The sequence below is a fragment of the Lissotriton helveticus genome, chromosome 7, assembly GCF_964261635.1.
Source record: "Lissotriton helveticus chromosome 7, aLisHel1.1, whole genome shotgun sequence".
NCBI lineage: Eukaryota > Metazoa > Chordata > Amphibia > Caudata > Salamandridae > Lissotriton > Lissotriton helveticus.
In genome coordinates, this window is record NC_136068.1 from 1,586,917,617 (window position 1) to 1,586,936,988 (window position 19,372).

The window sequence follows — 19,372 nt, forward strand, 5'->3', positions numbered from 1 at the left end:
AAATTGCCGGATCACTGGTATGGAAGCTGCTACTTTGGCATTGTTTTCCCGAAAATATACCATGTGAATGAAATTGCTGGAAGCAATGAAAACACTAATGGCTTAGTGCGTAGCAAAAGAGAAAGCGTAGGTGAAATAATGGGTAGTATTTTTAGTGCACTGATACCTGGAGTGGGAGTGGTTCTGAATACTCACAGAATTTGCAAATTATCCACAATAGTGGATGTGTTGTCTACAGACACAGCTCATGGATTTCTGATGGTCAATACCGAAATGGTTGCGATCAGATCAATGGTTTTGCAGAACAGACTTGCGCTTGATACCTTATTAGCAAAAGAAGGCGGAGTCTGCCGGATGTTGAAGGCGCAACATTGTTGCACTTACATACCGGACAAAAGTGTACAGATCAAAAGATATGTGAAAAACATTACTAATTTGGAAAAGGAACTCAAACCACTGGAGGTTGACAGTGCCTGGAAGAGACTTGTTGATGGTCTCTCCAATGTAGGTCATTGGTTTGCTAACTTAGGTAAAGGTTTACTGTTTAAGGTACTGATGCCAATTGGAGTGATAGGCTTCATCATTTTCCTCATATTTGTCTGTTGCAAATGTCGCAAACACACAAAGAAATACACTATGAATAGAAGAGGCGTGAAACGGAGTGTGGATGAGCTTGAATTGGAAGACTTAAATAATCAGATTTACAAAAAGGTGAAAAATTCTCACCCCAATAAAGAAGTGAAAGAGAAAATGAATCGCCTGTTGGAAGAGATTGAGATGTACAAGGTGTGAGAAAAGTTGGCATCTGGTTCCATTTTGTTTATGATGATAGTAAATATCATCAAACAGGGGATTGATAGAGCAAGAATTTGCATATTACGCGACTTGCTCGAGTCATGAACCTCGAATCTGTTATAACCCGGTAATCCAATTTGTTCGTTGTACTAATTTACCTTTATTTTTGAATGTGTGTGTATCTTAGTGATGCTTGCCTATGTGTTTTATTAATACGAATAACCCTTGTCCATAATATGGCCGCTGTTTAGAAATGTGCTTCTGCGCATGCGTTAGTCATACTCACGTAATGTGATGTAGTTTCAGTTCTGGAGGGAAAGGGTGCGCATGCGTAATGCAGCTAAGATGGCTGTCGGTGTATTAACGTGGTGAAGCTTGTGCAGATGCTCTCGTGTTATTGTGTGTTGCTCTAATCTATAACCGCATAGTATATTTTTTATAATGATAAAAATAAAGTACAAGATCATGATATGTAATACATTCATTTATTTCTATGTTTTAATTTGTTTTCGCTTACTTTTCATGTACCGCGTTAATTGGGGGGGGTCCGAACGAGGCGAGAACCATCTTGAAGGTACCTTCTGCGCATGAGCGCGCAGCCAGGGAGAGATGTAGCCTTGAGCAGTGGAACTCAGCCAGCTGGCAGCCACAGTCAAGATGCTCCTGCGAAAGCCACCTCTGACCCAGGAGGATGGAGCAGAACTTGCTCTTCATTTTGTAAGAATTGTATTTCTCTATTGTATTCTGTGAAACTTCTCGTGGGAACCCCAATCTTGCTAGGCGGATCCCTAGAATGTAAATGTAGACTTACAGTAGTCTGTTCTGATTGGTGTGTTAACCTAGCCTACTTTGGGACCAATCGAAATTGTGGATTCTGACACTTTGCAACATTGGGGGGTGGTACACTGACCCAAAAACAGTATAACTAGCCTAGGTTCAGCTAGAGAAATTGTCCGACTTGTCTGAATAGCTGACCTGTCACTGACCCAACGCTCTCAATAGGTGACTGATACAGAGGTGCTGCGGAGCGCTCTGTCCGAATTTGACCATAGACTCAAAGGTTTTACTAAACCTTAAGTGCTGGCGGAGCACTTTGCTGGGGAGTTCGCTAACCCAATCGGGGTTCTGACTGATAGCTGCAGAGAGGGTGGAGCGCAGGCGTTGCTTCCAAACTGCGGGTGCTGGTCGTGCCTTGGTGGTCCTGTCCTGATCCTAATCTGGTTTTCCTGTCCTGTCCTGGGGTGTCCATTCCGCACCTGCCGTCCCATTGATGACTGCCCTTCCTGGGGTTATTTCCTGTCCTTGACTGATCCGTGGCCAGGGTTGGTTTTCACACCATTCTAGGTAAATATATTGCTGAGAACTCTATACTGCACCTTCTATTTTTCTGTCTTTGCTTTAATAAAGACATATCTTTGCATACGTTAATTTTCCATGCTTTCCGCAATCTACTATATGAAAAGTCATTGCATTTTATTTTTCATAGCATGTTCCTATGTTACCCTTCCTTTTAGTACAAACTCTCCGTACTACTTTGAATTATAGATTTGGTTTATAATTTCCTCCTGCAAGCTGACCTGAAGTAAATGTTGCTATAATTTAGCATGCTCCATTCTTTCCCTGCCTATAGGTGTATAGAATTTTTCTAAGTTCTCTCCCTACCCCTGAAGTATTTCCCAGTACTAAATTCCTAGTGCGTGCATAAATTTGCCCTTTATAGATACCCATTCTTTACTTTAATTATCTTTAGTTCGGCAAATTGATCACCATAAAAGAATACATATACAATATACATTACCAATTCTCCAAGGAAATTATTAAAATATGAATAAAGAAGGAGGTGCACCACAGTCACTAAGTTGCTACCAGCGGATACAACATCAGACCGTAGGTCTCCCCGAATGCAGTTTCAGTAGGCGGGAGCGCGTCGTCCACGCACTGCCCAAAAATTTTGCCACCCCGCAAATCACGGTGGAAGATGAAGAGTCCGTAGAAAGTACACGTAGTGCCTGGCTGTGGCACCTCAATCCCAGTTCCCTGCAGACAGGTTTCAACCAACATTTTTGCGCCCCTTTGTAAGCTGGACAGGCAAAGAATAGGTGGGCCACAGACTCCTTTGGTGCTACACAGCCAGGGCATGAGCGCAGGGGGGCACCAGAGTTTGACCATCTCACAGTGAAATCATGCACCGGGAGCGTCCCATATCGCAATTTTAGGTATAGCGCTCGATCTAGAGGTTTAGTTATCAGGTCAAGGAAGGGCTCCAATTTTCTCACACTTTTAAATAACAAAAATTGGTCCGTGAGTGAGCCCCCATCCGTGGCCCTCAGCGCATTACTCTGTACCCAATCCCAATACAGCTTTTTGATCACTTCCTTGGGTGGCGGTGATTGAGACTCCAATGCATCTCTTAGCCCCAGGTTAAGAGCCAAGTCTTTCAATTTATTCAGCCATCCTATTTTTTTCCCCGTGTCCAGTAGAAGAAGATCGTCCAACCCTTCAGCATATTTTGCAAGCTCCTCAGTTCTTCTTAGACGGGTCCAAAAGAGCAACGGGCGTAACCTTACCAGGTCCTTTAGTGCTCTTCTACCCAGATCTATTCTCAGGGGAATCAATGGGGTGGAGATAGGAAGAGCCACCACCTTCCTTAGAAAATTGTTTTCCGCTTTCGATAGCTCAGAAACATTTTCAAACCCCCAGAGTTCGGAGCCATATAGTGCCGCCGGGAGAATCTGACCCTCATAAATGGCCATGGCCGGGGAGACAGGTTTACTACTTGATTCACGGAGCTCCCTCAAAGTCACCCCAGATACTCTTTGGTGACTGAGTAACATTTTTGCCAAGTGGTCCCTCCAGGTCATGCGACTGTTTATCCGGACACCAAGATAGTCAAAAGACTCAACCAACTCCAGAGGGACACCATTGAGCAGGAAGTTATTTTTGAATCTTTTGGAGGGGGAGAGTGCCATCAATTTAGTTTTCGAGGTATTGATGGTTAAGCCTCGACTGGTACAGAAGGAGCTAAACCGGTTCAAGAGTTTTTGCAAACCCACTGGGGATTTGGAGATTAATATGGTATCGTCGGCGAAGAGTAAGGTGGGGATTCTTTCCCCCGCCAGGGATGGGGCATCCGCCTCCTCCCCCTTCAGATGGACCACCACTCCATTCACAAATAGGGAGAAGAGGGTCGGAGCCATAACACAGCCCTGGCGTACTCCTCTCCTCACAGGTACCCTATCTGTTAACTGGCCCTGTGATCCCCATCTGACCCTCGCGTAATTCCCCTCGTGGAGCTTTATGATTAGGTTCAGAAGTCCACTGGGAAATCCCATTTCTCCCAGGATTTCCCATAATTTTGCACGTGGGACCAGGTCGAAGGCCGTTTTGAGATCTATGAAGGCCATATATAAGCTGCCTTTCTTGATGGTAACTGCCTTCCAATAGATAACAAAAAAGCGAAAGACCTGGTCCATCGTGCCTACCTTTCTTCTAAAACCCGCTTGTAGATGGGAGAGAATGCTAGCCTCCTCGATCCAGTCTCCTACTCTTGAAATAATGACCCTGCCAACCACTTTCTGGATTATGTCTATCAGACTGATAGGTCTGTAGTTCGCAGGGTCATCTCTCGCCCCCTTCTTGAACACGGTTACTACCTCTGCCCCCTTCCAAGAATCTGGCACCTGGTGACCCCTGGTAATCAAGTTCATTATTGTGGCTATTAGTTTGGCCCAAGCCTGTGGCTCCGCTATCAACAGGTCTCCAGGAATCCCATCCTGCCCGGCTGCTTTCTTGGGGGTTAGGTGTTTGATAGCCATCACTACCTCTGTGGTCGTAAAGGGAAGATCAACCGCCCCTGGGGTATCCCCGTCACCCAACCTGACTGCCACAGGGCTGGCTGTTTCCTCAATACCACCATATAGGGATGAGAAATGATCATACCATTGCTGACTAGTTATATGTGCGGCCAATGGTTGTACTTTCCTCTGCCTAGATCTATTGATCAGATCCCAAAAAAGGTTCGGGTTCCTACTACTCACAGCTTTGGATAGGTCCTGCCAATGCTGTTCCTCCCACTCAAGTTTGGCCAGAGATAATGCTTTTAGGTAATCCTTCCTGGCCGCTCTAACCAGCAAAGGATCCCCAGAAATCAGGGCTTTTGTCAGGTTTTTTCTTTTGCCCTTACACTGATCAGTATACCACGGTTTATTAAAAGTGGGGGGTATAGCAGTAGCCCTATTACTTTTTCCTTTCGAGGTAAAAAATTGACCAACATGATCTATTGTGACTTTAAAACTGAGTCAAGGGAGGGGTATGAAACCCTGCTAATCTGGTTTTCACCGACCCAGACCTCCAAATCAGAGGACAAACCCTCTACCAGAGATTTAATTGCCCCTAGATCGTCCTCCTTAAGTTTAGCCTTATCCCATTTCAGTCTGCGGTTATTATTAAATGGAATAACCTCTTTAGATGATTTTGAGGTGAGGTTCACCCTCCTACCTTTATGGGTGCCCCAATTAAACTTACAACACAGGGGATTATGGTCGCTATCCTGACTTGGGAGGACCTCCATATCAATAAGGTCTTCCCAAAGACTAACATCCATGAGGATGTAGTCAATTCTGGACGGCCCAGTAATTCTATTGAAGGTCTACCCATTCTCGAATTTCATTTCTGAAATCTGCTTAGCATATTTTATGTTCTTACCCTTTAATAAACCTTAAATGATTGCCCTTATATTTTTCCTTTATGGTTATGTGATTTTCGTTATCTTGATTATCGATTGTCTTTTGACTGTAAACCTAACGATTTCCGAAACTGATTTCTAGATAAACCTTTAAAACTTCCCAGTTGTCTGTGGTTATTTAATGAATACAGAGGTAATAAAAGTCGATATTGTATTGTGCCTGCTTTTCTTTTACAGCTAGCTCCCTGATCCATTGTGGTCATAGGTACCCGTAACGGTGGATTGGTAAGTCGGGTACACTAGAATTAAATAGGAAGGAATCAGGGTTACTGGTAGTAGGCTTGTGAGGTCACCTGATTAATGTATATGTTGACTTGAAATTTATGGGCCCGAAAAACTGTATGGTGAAATTATTGGTCGGGTGACCTACGATCTCTATCACTCCCATAAGGCTTTGTTCTTTTTTGTTAGATATATTCTGCCCTCTAGTGGCAGAATGTTCTAATAGCCTTATAGCCCTTCGTAGTTGGGCTATACCGGCTATTAAAGTCCCTCTCCCTTGTTAAAGGCCCTCGCCTTCGGCTCGGGGCCTTTAACGCTGGAGAGGGCCTTTAATAGCCGGTATAGCCCTCTACGGCGGGCTATAAGGCTATATTAAAAGCACTGCCACGTGTCTAACCATGCAGTTGTAGGACCTTTGCAATCAACTGGTCACCTTCCAATTGCTGAATGCTGTAGTTAAGTGTTAAACTGATAATAATGGCGTTAAACTTTAGCTCCAATAGTGTTAAAGTTGACATAATAGTGAAGCAGCATGGGACAAAATGTGCAGCACCGCCTCCAGACGAACATCCAATCTCACGCCAGCAGGAAGACCAATCGCCAGAGTTATCCTGACCTTTTTCTTGTTGTTTGAAAACTGCTGTTCACTCCCTTTGCCCACTACAAACCGCAGGGGCATGCATTTAACAACTGAGGCACTGTTACTTCCGTTAAGCTCTGTTGTGTCGTGGAACTGTGTGCACAGCACAGCAAAGAACCTGAACAACAGATCGAATACCACCATCCAATGAGAAGAGATAACAATCCTGGCCTTGGCTCTGGAGGTAGTGCTGTTTGAGCGGAAGGGACACAGCAGTTGCAATTATGTTGCCAGGTTCTATAAACCAATTTCAAAAAGGGGGTGGTGATGGAAGCTTGTTTCCTTTCCAGTAAAGAATTGGCTTGGTAGTTTGGTCTGCCCTGTTCCCATGATGCACTGGGCCAGGGACAGACTAATTTGCATGTAGCCAGGTTCTGAACTGGGATGGTGCAGTGAGCTAAAAAACGGTGATGGATCAAGCCCTAATCTGTTGACTGGGTAGGAGTGTTCTGATTAACTCAGATACTCTGTCCATCACCACCCCCTTTTTGAATCGTTTTGGCCACCACAAGTGTGGAAGGGTATGCTCAGATATGAGTCCCTTGCTCACTGCACCATCAGGATTCAAGCAAGCCGGGCCGAAGACGGCTGTAATGCCAGAAACCGGTCCCCGGAAGCTTGTTTCCTTTCCAGTAAAGAATTGGCTTGGTAGTTTGGTCTGCCCTGTTCCCATGATGCACTGGGCCAGGGACAGACTAATTTGCATGTAGCCAGGTTCTGAACTGGGATGGTGCAGTGAGCTAAAAAACGGTGATGGATCAAGCCCTGATCTGTTGACTGGGTAGGAGTGTTCTGATTAACTCAGATACTCTGTCCATCACCACCCCCTTTTTGAAAGGTTCTATAAACCAAGCACATACCAGCAAACAGTTGGGCAGGGCAAATGCATGGTAGAATTTGTCCAAGTTGTATCCGGAACTCAAGTATTTAAAAGTACTCACAAATGTGATAAATGCCCAAGAACACACAGGGTGTGCCTGCAGGGACTCCGTATTTGTGCCCAGTTATCGGGTTTTACAGTGTGCAGTTCAGCCACTGGATGGGGGGGACGAGGGGGGGATGAGGGGGGCAGAATTTGTAAAGTGTGCCCAGGATCACACTGTGTGGTCATGCAACGGTTTTATCATCTACTGGACCAACGAAACAAATGTTGGCCACTTTACCAAACAAATTGCTCTCCAATGACACCTGGCAAAGCAGACACCCCCTCCAATAGATCAGAAAGCACACACAGCTGCGCGACAGCAAACAACAAACTCGTCATCCTTCATTGGGAATCTGCACTGCACAAACAAGATGCAGTATGCCTCCCATTCCGTAAGTATCCGTTGTCCAACTTAGCACTGCGCTTCCTTAATGTGCAGTGTTAGTGCTTCTTTACAGGCATGTCTTATTTAATGTGCAGTGTTAGTGCTTCTTTACAGGCATGTCTTATTGAATGTGCAGTGTTAGTACTTCTTTACAGGCATGTCGTATGAGAGAGGCGCTAGAATGGAAAGAGACAGAAGGGAGGGTGTTTGTTTGAATATTCAGACCTGCTTTTGGTTCCCTGTTCAGCCCTGTATACACCCTCAAAAGGATGGACGGGTCATCTGCTTATTGTTGGCACATTTCACACATCTGCCAACTCTAAACAACTCCGCCTGCCCTTATTGCAGTATTTAGAAATGACTGGCTTTTTTCATTTAATGAAGATGTTTGTTCTTTTTGTTGCTTTTCTAATCAGTGATTTTTGTTCTTTAAGTGGCTTTGCTTTGATCCCATCATCTGCGCCTTGAAGTCCGTTGGTGCTGGGGTCATAGTGAATTCAGGGATGCAACTCTGGAGTAGTGCTCTTGTGGCATGTTGGCCTGCCCCTGGCATGTCCTCATGGCTTGTGATGGTGGCTGGTGTATATATATATAGTGTGGAGAAGGCACAAGGATGTTTCCTCCTCTTTGCTAAAGTCATATTTCTGTCTCCTCTTAAAAGAGACTGTTGTGCACACGAGGAGTCCTCCAGCTCACCTGTTCAGGGACCATGCTAGGAAGGACAAGGTAGAGCCAACATATATCTAGGAGGGATGGACCAATACAGATTTCTTGGATAACCACTGACTAAGTAAATTATATCTCTTTAGTTTTATTTTGTTGAATCAATGTTTAAACTTTGGCATGCATCCAACACCACGCCTGTGCCGGAAACCCATGTTAGATGGTGCAAGCGAAAGATGTGAGAAGGATGACTTCTCAACGCCATCCCAGGATATGTCCCTGGACTCAATGTGTGACTCTCTATAAGGAGATGAGGAGGAGACGTATGTTTAAAGAGGTCCTCTAGTCTGTCTGTCTACCGAAGTGACAGGAGACGCGAACGCCATTGTTCCCGATCGTCTGAGCTCTTCTTCAGGGACAGTATTGGGACAGCTGCTGCAGCCGGTCCAAAAGCTTTACCAGGGCATGAATATGTGATGGATGTAATCATGTGATGGGGCACAACCCAAATAAGATATGCATTGTACCCCCCTCTTGGTATGGACAAGAAGCTGCCAGAGGCAAAGTAGGCCTTGTAATGATCCTGGAAGTAGGCCTTGCAGTGATCTTCAGTGCCTGCTAAAGGGTGGCCTTATGCAATCAACCGTCTCTCCGAGCATCAAGGAGTATACATACAGGCGTGGACATGTGACTAAAATAGGAGCACCGAAATAGGAGCACCGGCATTCGAGCACAAGACCAGGCTATGTGTTTGGAGGCCCTGTGGGAGCTAAGGGTGTATCCCTTCCAAGAAGAGAGGATGATGCAAGCAGTGGCAGTGTAACTGGAGATGGAAATTAGTGATCCCAAGATGGCGCAAACTCGGACATGACTATGATGCTGAATGCAAGCTTCTGTAAGGTGGACCCAGCTCATACACTGCAATCAGGCTTCAAAGCTCTTCACTACTGCGAGGAATTGTGTAGCAGGTGGAGATGATCCCCAAACTAGCCTTTAATTGTGGTAACACTGGCAAGAGGCTTCTCATTTGCAGCTTATCCAAGAGACTGGCATAACAGTGCCTCTTTGACAAGTACTGGCCTCTGGATGCCTCTGCCAGGCGTGTAACTGTTTGGGAAACAGATGGAAGATGGGGTACGCAAGACGTTTAGCAAAACATTCTCTAAGTAGAAATTAAAACCAGACTTGGTATCCAAGAGCAATTTGTTTCATCAGCTGTTCAGAGGAAGAAGGCATGCCTCTGCAGTGGTTTCTAAGTACTGTTCCTCCCCTTCTAAGCCGAAGAGAGATGGACAATGCCACTGCGGGCCAAGAACCACTGGCTGGAGAACACTTGATCCACATCTTGATCAAACAGAAGAAATCTACTTCAGGTGTCTGGCTCTTTAAGCATTTAAACTGGGTACGAAGCAGAATCCATCTCCTTGTCCTCCGAGCTTGGAGTGATCTATGAACCGGAGCGGGTTTGAGTAAAGAAGAGATAAGCTCCATCAGTGGGGGTGAAAAACCTTGCGGAGAAGGTGGGGGGGGGGGGTCATCCTGATGAGATTCCAGCAGCAACACTTTCTCCGTTGTGCCCGTTTGTGGCCCCCAAGTTCCTTAGGGTAAGCAACTGATTACCAAACTCCAGTGAGTGAACCAATGAATGCAATCTGGCAATTTCAAGATTAAGTCTTTGCAGCAGAGTAGGACCTTGGGGCCCCGTGGAAATGCATGGCTATGCTCATCCTCATTGAGCCCTTCTCCAGGTCTTACTGCCAAGCATCAAACTGGGCCTATGATTTGTGCTCCAAGACAGGTGCTTTCATTTAGTGCTCTAACCACCAAGTTTAAAGATGAAACCTTTGCCTTTCATGAACATTGTAGCCCAGGCAATGTCAAGCCACGATCGGGGTAGTCATTTACCCCAATCTAGAGAACTTGCAAACTCATGTTCCTTTCTGATGCGAGAGGAAAGGATCTGGAAAGGGTCTCATTGTTTGCAGATCAGTGCTTGTTTGCTCAGTTCCAATATTTGATCTTTGTTGAGGCCCAGTTTAGACCCAAACTGGCTTGGTATGTCGAGTCCAGAATATCAGACCTGCAGGCACTAGTATCACACATTGCACCTCTTTAAAACATTAGTGGATCAGGGTGTATGGACACATAGCTATATCTCTTTTCGTGGTTCTCCAGCCTCATCAACCCGAGCCCTCGCCGGGAGAATCTACATGGCTGCTCATCTTCCAGTTCATGCGAGTTTGTAGTTCCGCTTTAAGTGCACAGTGAGGTCTGGAATCCACACTAGTGGCAGTGTGAAACCCCTCAAACTATGAAGGGTTGCCACACCATGCTACTGTGATGGAGTCAGTCACAACAGTCAGGTCAGTCTTACCAAAGTGTTGCAATGCCCTTGTGTCACACAAAGGCAACGCAACAACACTAAAGTCAGATTTACCAAGCCTTGCATGGCCAGCTTGCGCGGCCCTGCGGCGCTCGGTAAATCTAGAGTATCTCAAATCACCGTGTTGCGTTACTCTGTCCATAGGGAGTAGCGTGGGTATTCACATGCAACCACCCATGCATTCTGGCGCATTCCCAGATTTATCGACATTAGTAGATCAGGGAATGCATCAAAGTTGTATGCCTTCCCACCAGGGGGCGCCACGAGGATAAATATCTTTATTTCTCCATATTGTTTTGACTTTAAGTGGGGTGAGTTCTGCAGCACACTTAGAAAGAGGAAACACTTCAGAATATTTATTTCGTTTAGGATGGTGCCCCTTCCTGCACAAAAACAATCCTGCCTACAACACAGGCAGCCTTGCACCACGGCACAAGGGTGCCTGCATTGCTGCAAGGCGGCACACTGTGTGCCAGCGCAGGCAGAGATCAGGAATGTGCCTCATATTGGTAAATATGGCACATAACTGCCTTCTCCCTTTCATGCATCATGTTGTCTTGCTGTGTTGCGTGAAAGTTTGATAAATCTGTCCCTCAGTATTTAAAGTGACAATTTCAGGTTAGCCTTTTTCCCCAGATTGCCCCCCCCGCTCCCCCCCCCATCGATATCAGCAGGGTTGTCATGCCAAAATCTGTCTGTGGAAAGGAGCAGAGTGAGATAGTGATCTTACATCTTGGAATGACAAGCCCTGTAAAGTCCTGCTTGCATAGAGCTCAGAATTCAACACCCAGGTTGTAATGGGGGAGGGGGTCTGCAGTTAAGGACTGCAATGAGTGTAAGTAGGAAGCGGAGGGGAAGATTTCAACCAAAAGCCTCGTGCAAATATCCAACTTGGGTGTGGTTCAGGTCCCCCCATAGTATCCCTCGAGATTAGGAGTTCTGCAGGACAGAGCGAGGGATTACTGTAGTACCAAAAATGTTGCAGTTCTTCCCCCTCGCAATCTCACTGTTTTTTCTGACAGAAGGAAAGGAGCCAGGTCAGGGTGAACTTTGCACACAGTCTAATGCGGATTCAGGTGCAAAATTTGGTGCGCGAACGGCCAGGTCCACCTTCACCGTTTCAGCCACTGCCAACATTTCCAGGTCTGCTGTTCCCATCTGCATTTTCCATGACCAACTTACACTGAGCAGAGAGATGCAGGGGTGGTGGCACCCATTTACACATGAACCAGTGACATCGGCCATTTAAGTAGGATTCTTTCAATAATGGAAGTGTGCGTTTCCCACCCATATGGTATGGTATTTATTAGGCACGTGTATCACCCATAGGTCTCGCAGCGTCAGCGGGGTACAGGAGTGCTGTAGCAGAAAACTCATTCGAGCCGGAAGAGCCATGTTTCCAGTAGTTTGTGAAAACGTTTGCATTATCTGTTGCAAAGCATTGACTCTGCGTCCCCTCTCCGGAGGGAGTCCTTTCTGTTCTGCCATGGAGACTGTGGTCCAAGCTAGATACAGTGGTTTAAGAGTGGTACCAAAGCCCAAAATGCAGTCATCGTGTCAGAAAGTGACATCCAAATATTTATTTTAAACCCTGGCTTCTGAGTATTAACGAATATTCTGGCAAAAAAAAGCCACCCAGTCACTCTTCTGGGTTCAGAGGTGCCAGAGCAGGAATCTCCAGCATGTCATGAGCAACTGGCAGGTCTCCAACTACCTGCAAGGAACTGTCCTGTGTGCAGCCCAGTCTACTAAATTGGAAGGGTCTGCTTGGTTGAACTAATTTATATGTCCCAAAATTTGAAAGTGCTTATGTGGGATGAAATCGCGCGTATTTTCAGAACCTGTCATTTGGAGAAAAGGGGTTAGTTTTCCAAAATATATTTGAGAGACAATGAAGATACCTTTTAGGAATATCACCTTGGTGCCAGGGGCATTGCAGCTATGGCTATCAAGTATTACCAAGAGGCAGTCCAAATTGATAATGGCCCTTTTCACCTTACGGATATTAACCCTGCCAAGTGTACTGAGGTGGTCACGATGGATAATCTTAATGGAGTGTCCTCAAATGTAATCTTGTCTGATGTGATCACCATTACCTGGCTAAAAATCTTAGAAGCTCGGTACGATTTCACTGAGCACGAGTAGCTCTTATTACAGAAAGAGTTGGACATCAGTGTTAAGTGGTTTATAGATTCCTTGGCAGCCTATGGCTAGGCAATCTATATTTAGTCTAGACTCCCACCCTCTCTCATGACTTAGGGTATTCAAGTGCCCTACCAGTAACTCAACCATAGTATTGTTGCCCTCCTCCCCAATCCATGAATGGAGCCATCACAAGGAGTATGATGCTGAAAACCTTTATTTCTTGAAACATGCTGACAAGAACAGCCGCCGCTGCAGGTAGCCTGGATACATACAGAAAAACCCCACCCCACACACGCCTTCTGATGGCGTCACAGTCGTGTAAATAATGGAAGAATGCAGGTTCGGTGAGAGTGGGTGCAGCAGGCTGGTGTTCCCTCCTGGGGAGCTTAGCTGCTCTCCCCCAGGGTGTGCTTGTCGAACAGGTACTCGCCCATGCCGTTCTGGGGTACGCCCAGGCGCTTCAGGTTGGTGATGTAATCGCCAAGCTCCTTGATGGCCTTCACCTGTTCCTCCAGGTACTCAGACTCCAGGAAGTCACAGAGCTGTGAAGAGAGAAACACCAGTTAAAATACAAATCACCCATGAATACAAGAAACAGGTAGAAAGACAGCAGGGTAACAATCCAGAACAAGCATGGCAAATCCAATCGGTTTCACCTATGCAAGTGCTATTGGCTTATGCAAGGTGTTTTAGCCATGCTGAACATTAGTGTGACTGCTGTTCAGCATGGCTAAAAGTGCATGAGGTGGGTAGATTGAGGCACATTGTGGTGGGGTAGGGTGAGTAGATTGGGCTAAACTGGAGTGCGTTGATTGTTGTGGAGTAGAATGGAGTCGGTGGATTGCAGTAGGGTAGACTGGAGCAGGGTGGATTGGAGTGGGGTAGGTTGAGGTGGGTCAGACTGGAGTGGGTTAGATGGGGTAGATTGACGTGGGTAAATCTGAGTGGGGTAGTCTGGAGTAGGTTTGGTGTGGTAGATTGTAACCCACTCCAATATACCTCTCCCCATTCTAGTGGGGTGGACTGGAAGGTGTAGATCGGGGCAGGTTGAAGTGGGGTGGAGCAGGGTAGTGCGATGAGATGAACAATGGGGAGCACTAGCAATGGAGAGGGAACTAGCAGTAATGCAGTGAAGAGGGAGGGGCAGAAGTGACATGAGATAATGGGAGCATTATTACGCAAAGTTCTATTCCGCTCTATTAGCAATAGCGGTGTACGCAATTTGTTTTGGAGGAGGGGTGGGAGGTAGAAAAAAGAAAATAAGTTTTAAAAAAAAGTTTCCCCAGGTCAGATTTATCCCATTGCAGGCACACAGGATTCCAGTTTCAAACGCTTGGGAGCAGTTTTAAATATAGGCACTTTGTTAATAAAACATTAATTTGGCGTAATTTTGACTGCATACAATTGGTGTTGCTCCAGGTGAACAACTACAACATTGCAAATTGTGTTTCACTTCATATCCGTTTCATTTGTTACTCGTCAGAAACTGCAATGTCGACAGCCGTTCAGGTGTTCTTTTGCATGCCCATAAGCCACGGGCTCCAATTACAGATTTAAGCTGCTTCCTCAATTTTAAGTGTCGTTTAGCCAGAACAGCGATAGGTTTTAAAATTAATGTCACTTTTAAAATCTTTTCAGATTAGGGCTTTATATACGATTTTGCTGTAGGCGCGTTCTGCCTGCAAAACGTTGCAGCTACTTCCGTTTGCTGATCTCCCGGGTGCAAAAGAGAAACAACAAGCGTGATGAAAAGGCCATGTCCATATTTAGGAGCGTGGAGCCTAAAAAGTGCAGACCTTGGGCCCACAAGCCCCAGCACGCCCAATGCTACTCCCTCCTCCCCCCCCCTCCCCCATGGCTAGCCTGGGAGAGAAAACAAGTGTGCGGTGACCAGAGACCGCACCTTCAGGGCTCTGAAGGAGTTGCCATTGTTCCTTCAAAGCTTCCGAATACTAAGGCTTGCCTGGCCTTGATCCCACCTAATGTCTCTTTACTCCACCTCCCTCTCCATCCCTGCATTCATTTTCCGATCTTCATCTTCCCTTTCTTGCTCGGATAATGAAAAATAGGACTAGGAACCCAAAAAAATTAAAAATGAGCCCAGCGTGGGACCGCAGGGAAAATTAAGCACAAAATGCATCTGTAGAACAAGGATGGAAATCTGGCATTTCCGTTGTATTCGGGTCTCAAAGGGCAGTGAAAGTGGGTAAGAAACTGATGTGTGCCCTTGCCCGCCCCGCCCACTGCTCTGGACCAGGGTAACCAGGCAAGCGCCTCGAATACCTACATGGGGGTCGGCTTTATCGGTGGCCAGCTTGTGCAGGTCCAGCAGGGCCTGGTTGACGGTCTTCTCCAGCTGCAGGGCCGCCTGCATGGCCTCCAGGGTGTTGACCCACTCGTCACGGTCCGGTTTCTGTGAAAATTACAAAGAGTGCGTTAGAATAGCTCCAGGGCCCCACGCCGCCATCTCATGCTCCTAATAAAACCATGCTAACTCCATGACATCACATGCAGCGTTATTGAGGTGCAGGAGAGCTGAAAGGGCGCGGTGGTCCCAAGAGGCTGTACTGAAGACCCCCTGCTGCTGTCGAGGGCTGGAACACTTCCAGCCTCCAGTGCAGGTACAAGGTCGTTGGAATATTACCCTTTCCGGAATCATTTTCATTTCCCCGTGCGCATACCTTTATTTTCTATTCTTTGGGTCTTAAAAAGGTACAGCTGTCACAAGAACGCCCCGCCCGGACAAATAAGGATGGATTTCCACGTTGGAAAAACCAGCACCATGTGTACCAGACCTGTACTCTGAAATCCAATTAACCCATAATAAGCCGAGAGGGGCCGGTGGGGTGTAGTTAAGGGAAGTGAAGAGACCCTATTATGGTTGGTGTTCATGTTATACACTGAACGCTTTCACAGCTTCGGAGTTGCAAAACTCTGAAAAGTTGAGGGATGCAAAATATGAGCACAATCTACTCTGGAGTTGTGCACAAATTGCGCAATCCATGTTTGGGCACCAAACAGATACCATGGCATTGAGGAAATACTTAGTGTTAAGGGGAGACAAAGTGTTTCCAATGCCTAAGGGTACAGACTAGGTGTAGAGAGCAGAATTGCGGTTAAGGCGAGGGTTTCATGTAATCTGTTATCAAGTTATTCATTGTAGTTTCATGCCCGGAGTCATCGTCATGCACCCAGCTGCATAACAGCAGCACCACGTGCCCCTCACCTGGACACCCTGCACTAGCACGCGCGCTCACCTAGATATCCTGCAGAAAGCATCACGCGCACCTACCTTGACATCCAACTGTACCACATGCGCTCACCTTGACATCCAACTGTACCACATGCGCTCACCTTGGCATCCAACCGTACCACGCGCGCTCGCCTGGACATCACACAGTACCACGCGCGCTCACCTGGACATGCTGCAGCAAGCATCACGCGCACCTACCTTGACATCCAACCGTACCACGCGCGCTCGCCTGGACATCACACAGTACCACGCGCGCTCACTCACCTTGAGATCCTGCAGCACCACGCGCCCACCGCGCTTGTTCTGGTACTTCATGAACTTCTCGGCGTGCTCGCGCTCCTCGTGGCTCTGCTCCTTGAAGAACTTGGCCACGTGACTCAGGGCCACATCATCTCGGTCGAAGTAGTAGGACTGGAGAAAGAATAGGAGAGACAGTCAACAACAGATTACAGCAGCTAGTGACAGAATGGTTAGCAGGGTCAGTATCAGGCACACGGTCACCGAGCCTCGCTCTCTGGGGTGGGGGGGCCTGTCAAACCTGCCTTTTTTAGGTCTGGCTCAACAGCGCAGGATTGAGTTCCCCTTGTGAAATGCATGGATGGTCAAGCAGGACTGAGTGCACATCTGGGGGAGCACGTTACAGTCGTTGTTAGTTTCTATAGATGCATTTAATCCGCTATCCTCTACCACTAGCCTCACAATACTTTATATACAATTGCAATTTTGTACCATGACAAGTATTACCAGAGTAGTCATAGGGTGCAGCGGGAGGCCCCAGCTATCATCGGGAACCCCTGGGGTACTCCATAGTCAGCAGGCCCAGGGGTACTCCATAGTCAGCAGGCCTCGGTTCAAGAAGCCCTTCTAAACTGAGAAGACCCGAAACAGCCTGCTCTACGCACGAGCCATCAGGGGCCGTTTAAGCGCCTAACGTGGAAGCATGGATGCCAGCTTCCCAGAAAATATCATACATTATCATTTTCTAGACATGGAGTTGGGCAACTTCCTAACACCAGAACATGAACAAAGAAGGCAACAAGAACGGCCTCTGTATGGCCTCAAGCCTTGTAGCACGAGAAGCACAGCAGAGGCCTTCAGGCACCGGACCCCTACTGCTCATCGAGCACCGAACCAAGTACAGCATCTGTTCCAGTCTACTTTTGTCACGATACCCATTAACTTGCCTTCTACATTACAGATCCAGGGTTGTGACCATGGCCACTGGAAGTTATGCTGCAAAGCACTAAATTATGCAGCATTTTTTTATATCCTTTGCTTTTTTTTTAGCGCATGATAATTCCGTCTGGGCAAAGATTTCACCTCATTAGTACCCGTTTAACAACCAAACACATCAATAAGCAACTAAAAGATGGTCAACCTGTGCAATGCAAGCAAACACATCCCACACTTAATTTGTAACAGTTTAAGCTAGAAAGAGTTTTCTTTTGTTAAAATCTGAAGATCAAGCACTGTAAAGCAATCCGGCCATCCCTAACTATGCGAAAAAAGCCACAGCATCCCATAATTCCAGTGGCCATGGTTAGGATTCCAAAATACATTTTTTTTTTTTTTTAAAGGATGCTAAAAAGTTGGTAGACACATACATAACACTAGTCTTTTCTTCTCCACTAACATCTCAATTGCACCCACCAGGTTGCCACATCATGTTTGGGGTCCAATGCTGATCATCAACTAGCTCCTGCAAGAAGGGCAAAGAGCAAAACACGCCTGACACCTTGGACGCCAAAGGGCCACCAGGAACGCAATGTGAATTCAAGCCATTTGGGGCCTCTGAAGGTCTATATACATTTAAAGTACGAGACAGTGACCTACTCACCCCTTGCATGGAACAACTCGAGGTCCCTAAACACTCCGCGTCGCCACCTGTCCCGCGTCTGTGCCAATTCTTGGCAGCAAAACTAGGCTTCACCTTACACTGCCGTCCCTCCAATCCATACAGGGACGCCACACTAAAGAGACACTGCTGGAACAGATACAGCCAAAAGACCTCCTTATGCATGATGGCAGTCACAGTACTACACCCCTCCGCAGGTACAGCTCTCCCACGAGCAGGAAACCCCCCGACCCCTCTAAAGCTGCAATCCGCACCTCCGGGTTGCGCAAAAGACAGGTATATTCACGAGCCCTGCCTGACATAACAGCCTGCGTGGGTATTGTAGTAAGGACAGACCCCACTACGAAGAGCAAAGGCGGACAGACGGCGCCCGAGCTCACCATGAGGCTCGGTGTTGTCAGTATACTGAGGACAGACAGACATACCCCACTTCGGAACGTAAGACGGACAGATAGCGCCTTCACTCACAAGGGACAGGTACACGTAGGAAGCACAGCTCACTGTTAACCATGAAGTAAGGACAGACAGAATGTGGACTCACTAAGCGGAAAGAAGGACAGACAATGCTCTGTATGGAGAGTAAAGACGGAGAAACAGGGTCTGTACTCCTAGAGGAAAACCAGACAGACACTGCACTGCGCCTGTACTCACCATGGACAGGTAAACGTTGGCGGCGTACAGCAAGGTCAGATACACAGACAGACAGACTCAACAACGGGGAGCAGAGACGGACAGACGGCGCCTGTACTCACCATGGAGGCATGGACAGGTAGACTGGGAGGCGTAGAGCTCGGTGACGACAGTACAGTAAGGACAGATGGACAGACTCAACTATGGGGAGCAGAGACGGACAGACGGCGCCTGTACTCACCATGGACAGGTAGACGTAGGAGGCGTACAGCTCGGTGTTGACCATGCGGTTGATGGCCGCCTCGCACTCCCGGCTGTAGTTCTGGCGCACCTGGGACTCCATGGCGTTGCTGATGGTGGGGTTGTCGGCAGTAGTTGTAGATGGATAAAGTTTTCAGGAGAGCGCTGAACTCGGAGCCACGTTCCGTTCAAACACTGTTGAAGCAAGAACACAACTCAGAGCTGGGTCTGAGAAAACAACGCACAACGCCTGAATTTATACTGGGAAGGGCGTGTGCGGGGGAGACGGACAGCGCTACCTACCAATAGGAAGAGGCGCTCGTCCATCCTACGCAGTTCTTCTCACGGTGACTAAGCACTTTCCTTGCACTTCGTCCTAGTGCTTGCACTCGGTTAGAATGATCACGTGCTAACCCGCACCTCCCCTCTCGCACTCTTCCCTTATTTCCATCCAGGTTGTGACTTGACTCGTGTTTCTTTGGTTTCCTCCTG

General features: G+C 47.1%; 1 protein-coding gene across 1 annotated transcript; it reads right to left on the reverse strand.

Moving 5' to 3' along the window:
• Positions 1-13,098: 13,098 nt before the first annotated feature.
• Positions 13,099-19,106, reverse strand: LOC144770534 (ferritin heavy chain B-like). The gene is made up of 4 exons (XM_078655137.1): positions 18,882-19,106; positions 16,420-16,566; positions 15,190-15,315; positions 13,099-13,444 (listed from the first exon to the last, which is right to left on the reverse strand). The coding sequence occupies exons 1-4, from the start codon at positions 18,981-18,983 to the stop codon at positions 13,289-13,291; spliced, it is 531 nt and encodes a 176-aa protein (XP_078511263.1). The 5' UTR covers positions 18,984-19,106; the 3' UTR covers positions 13,099-13,288.
• Positions 19,107-19,372: the final 266 nt, after the last annotated feature.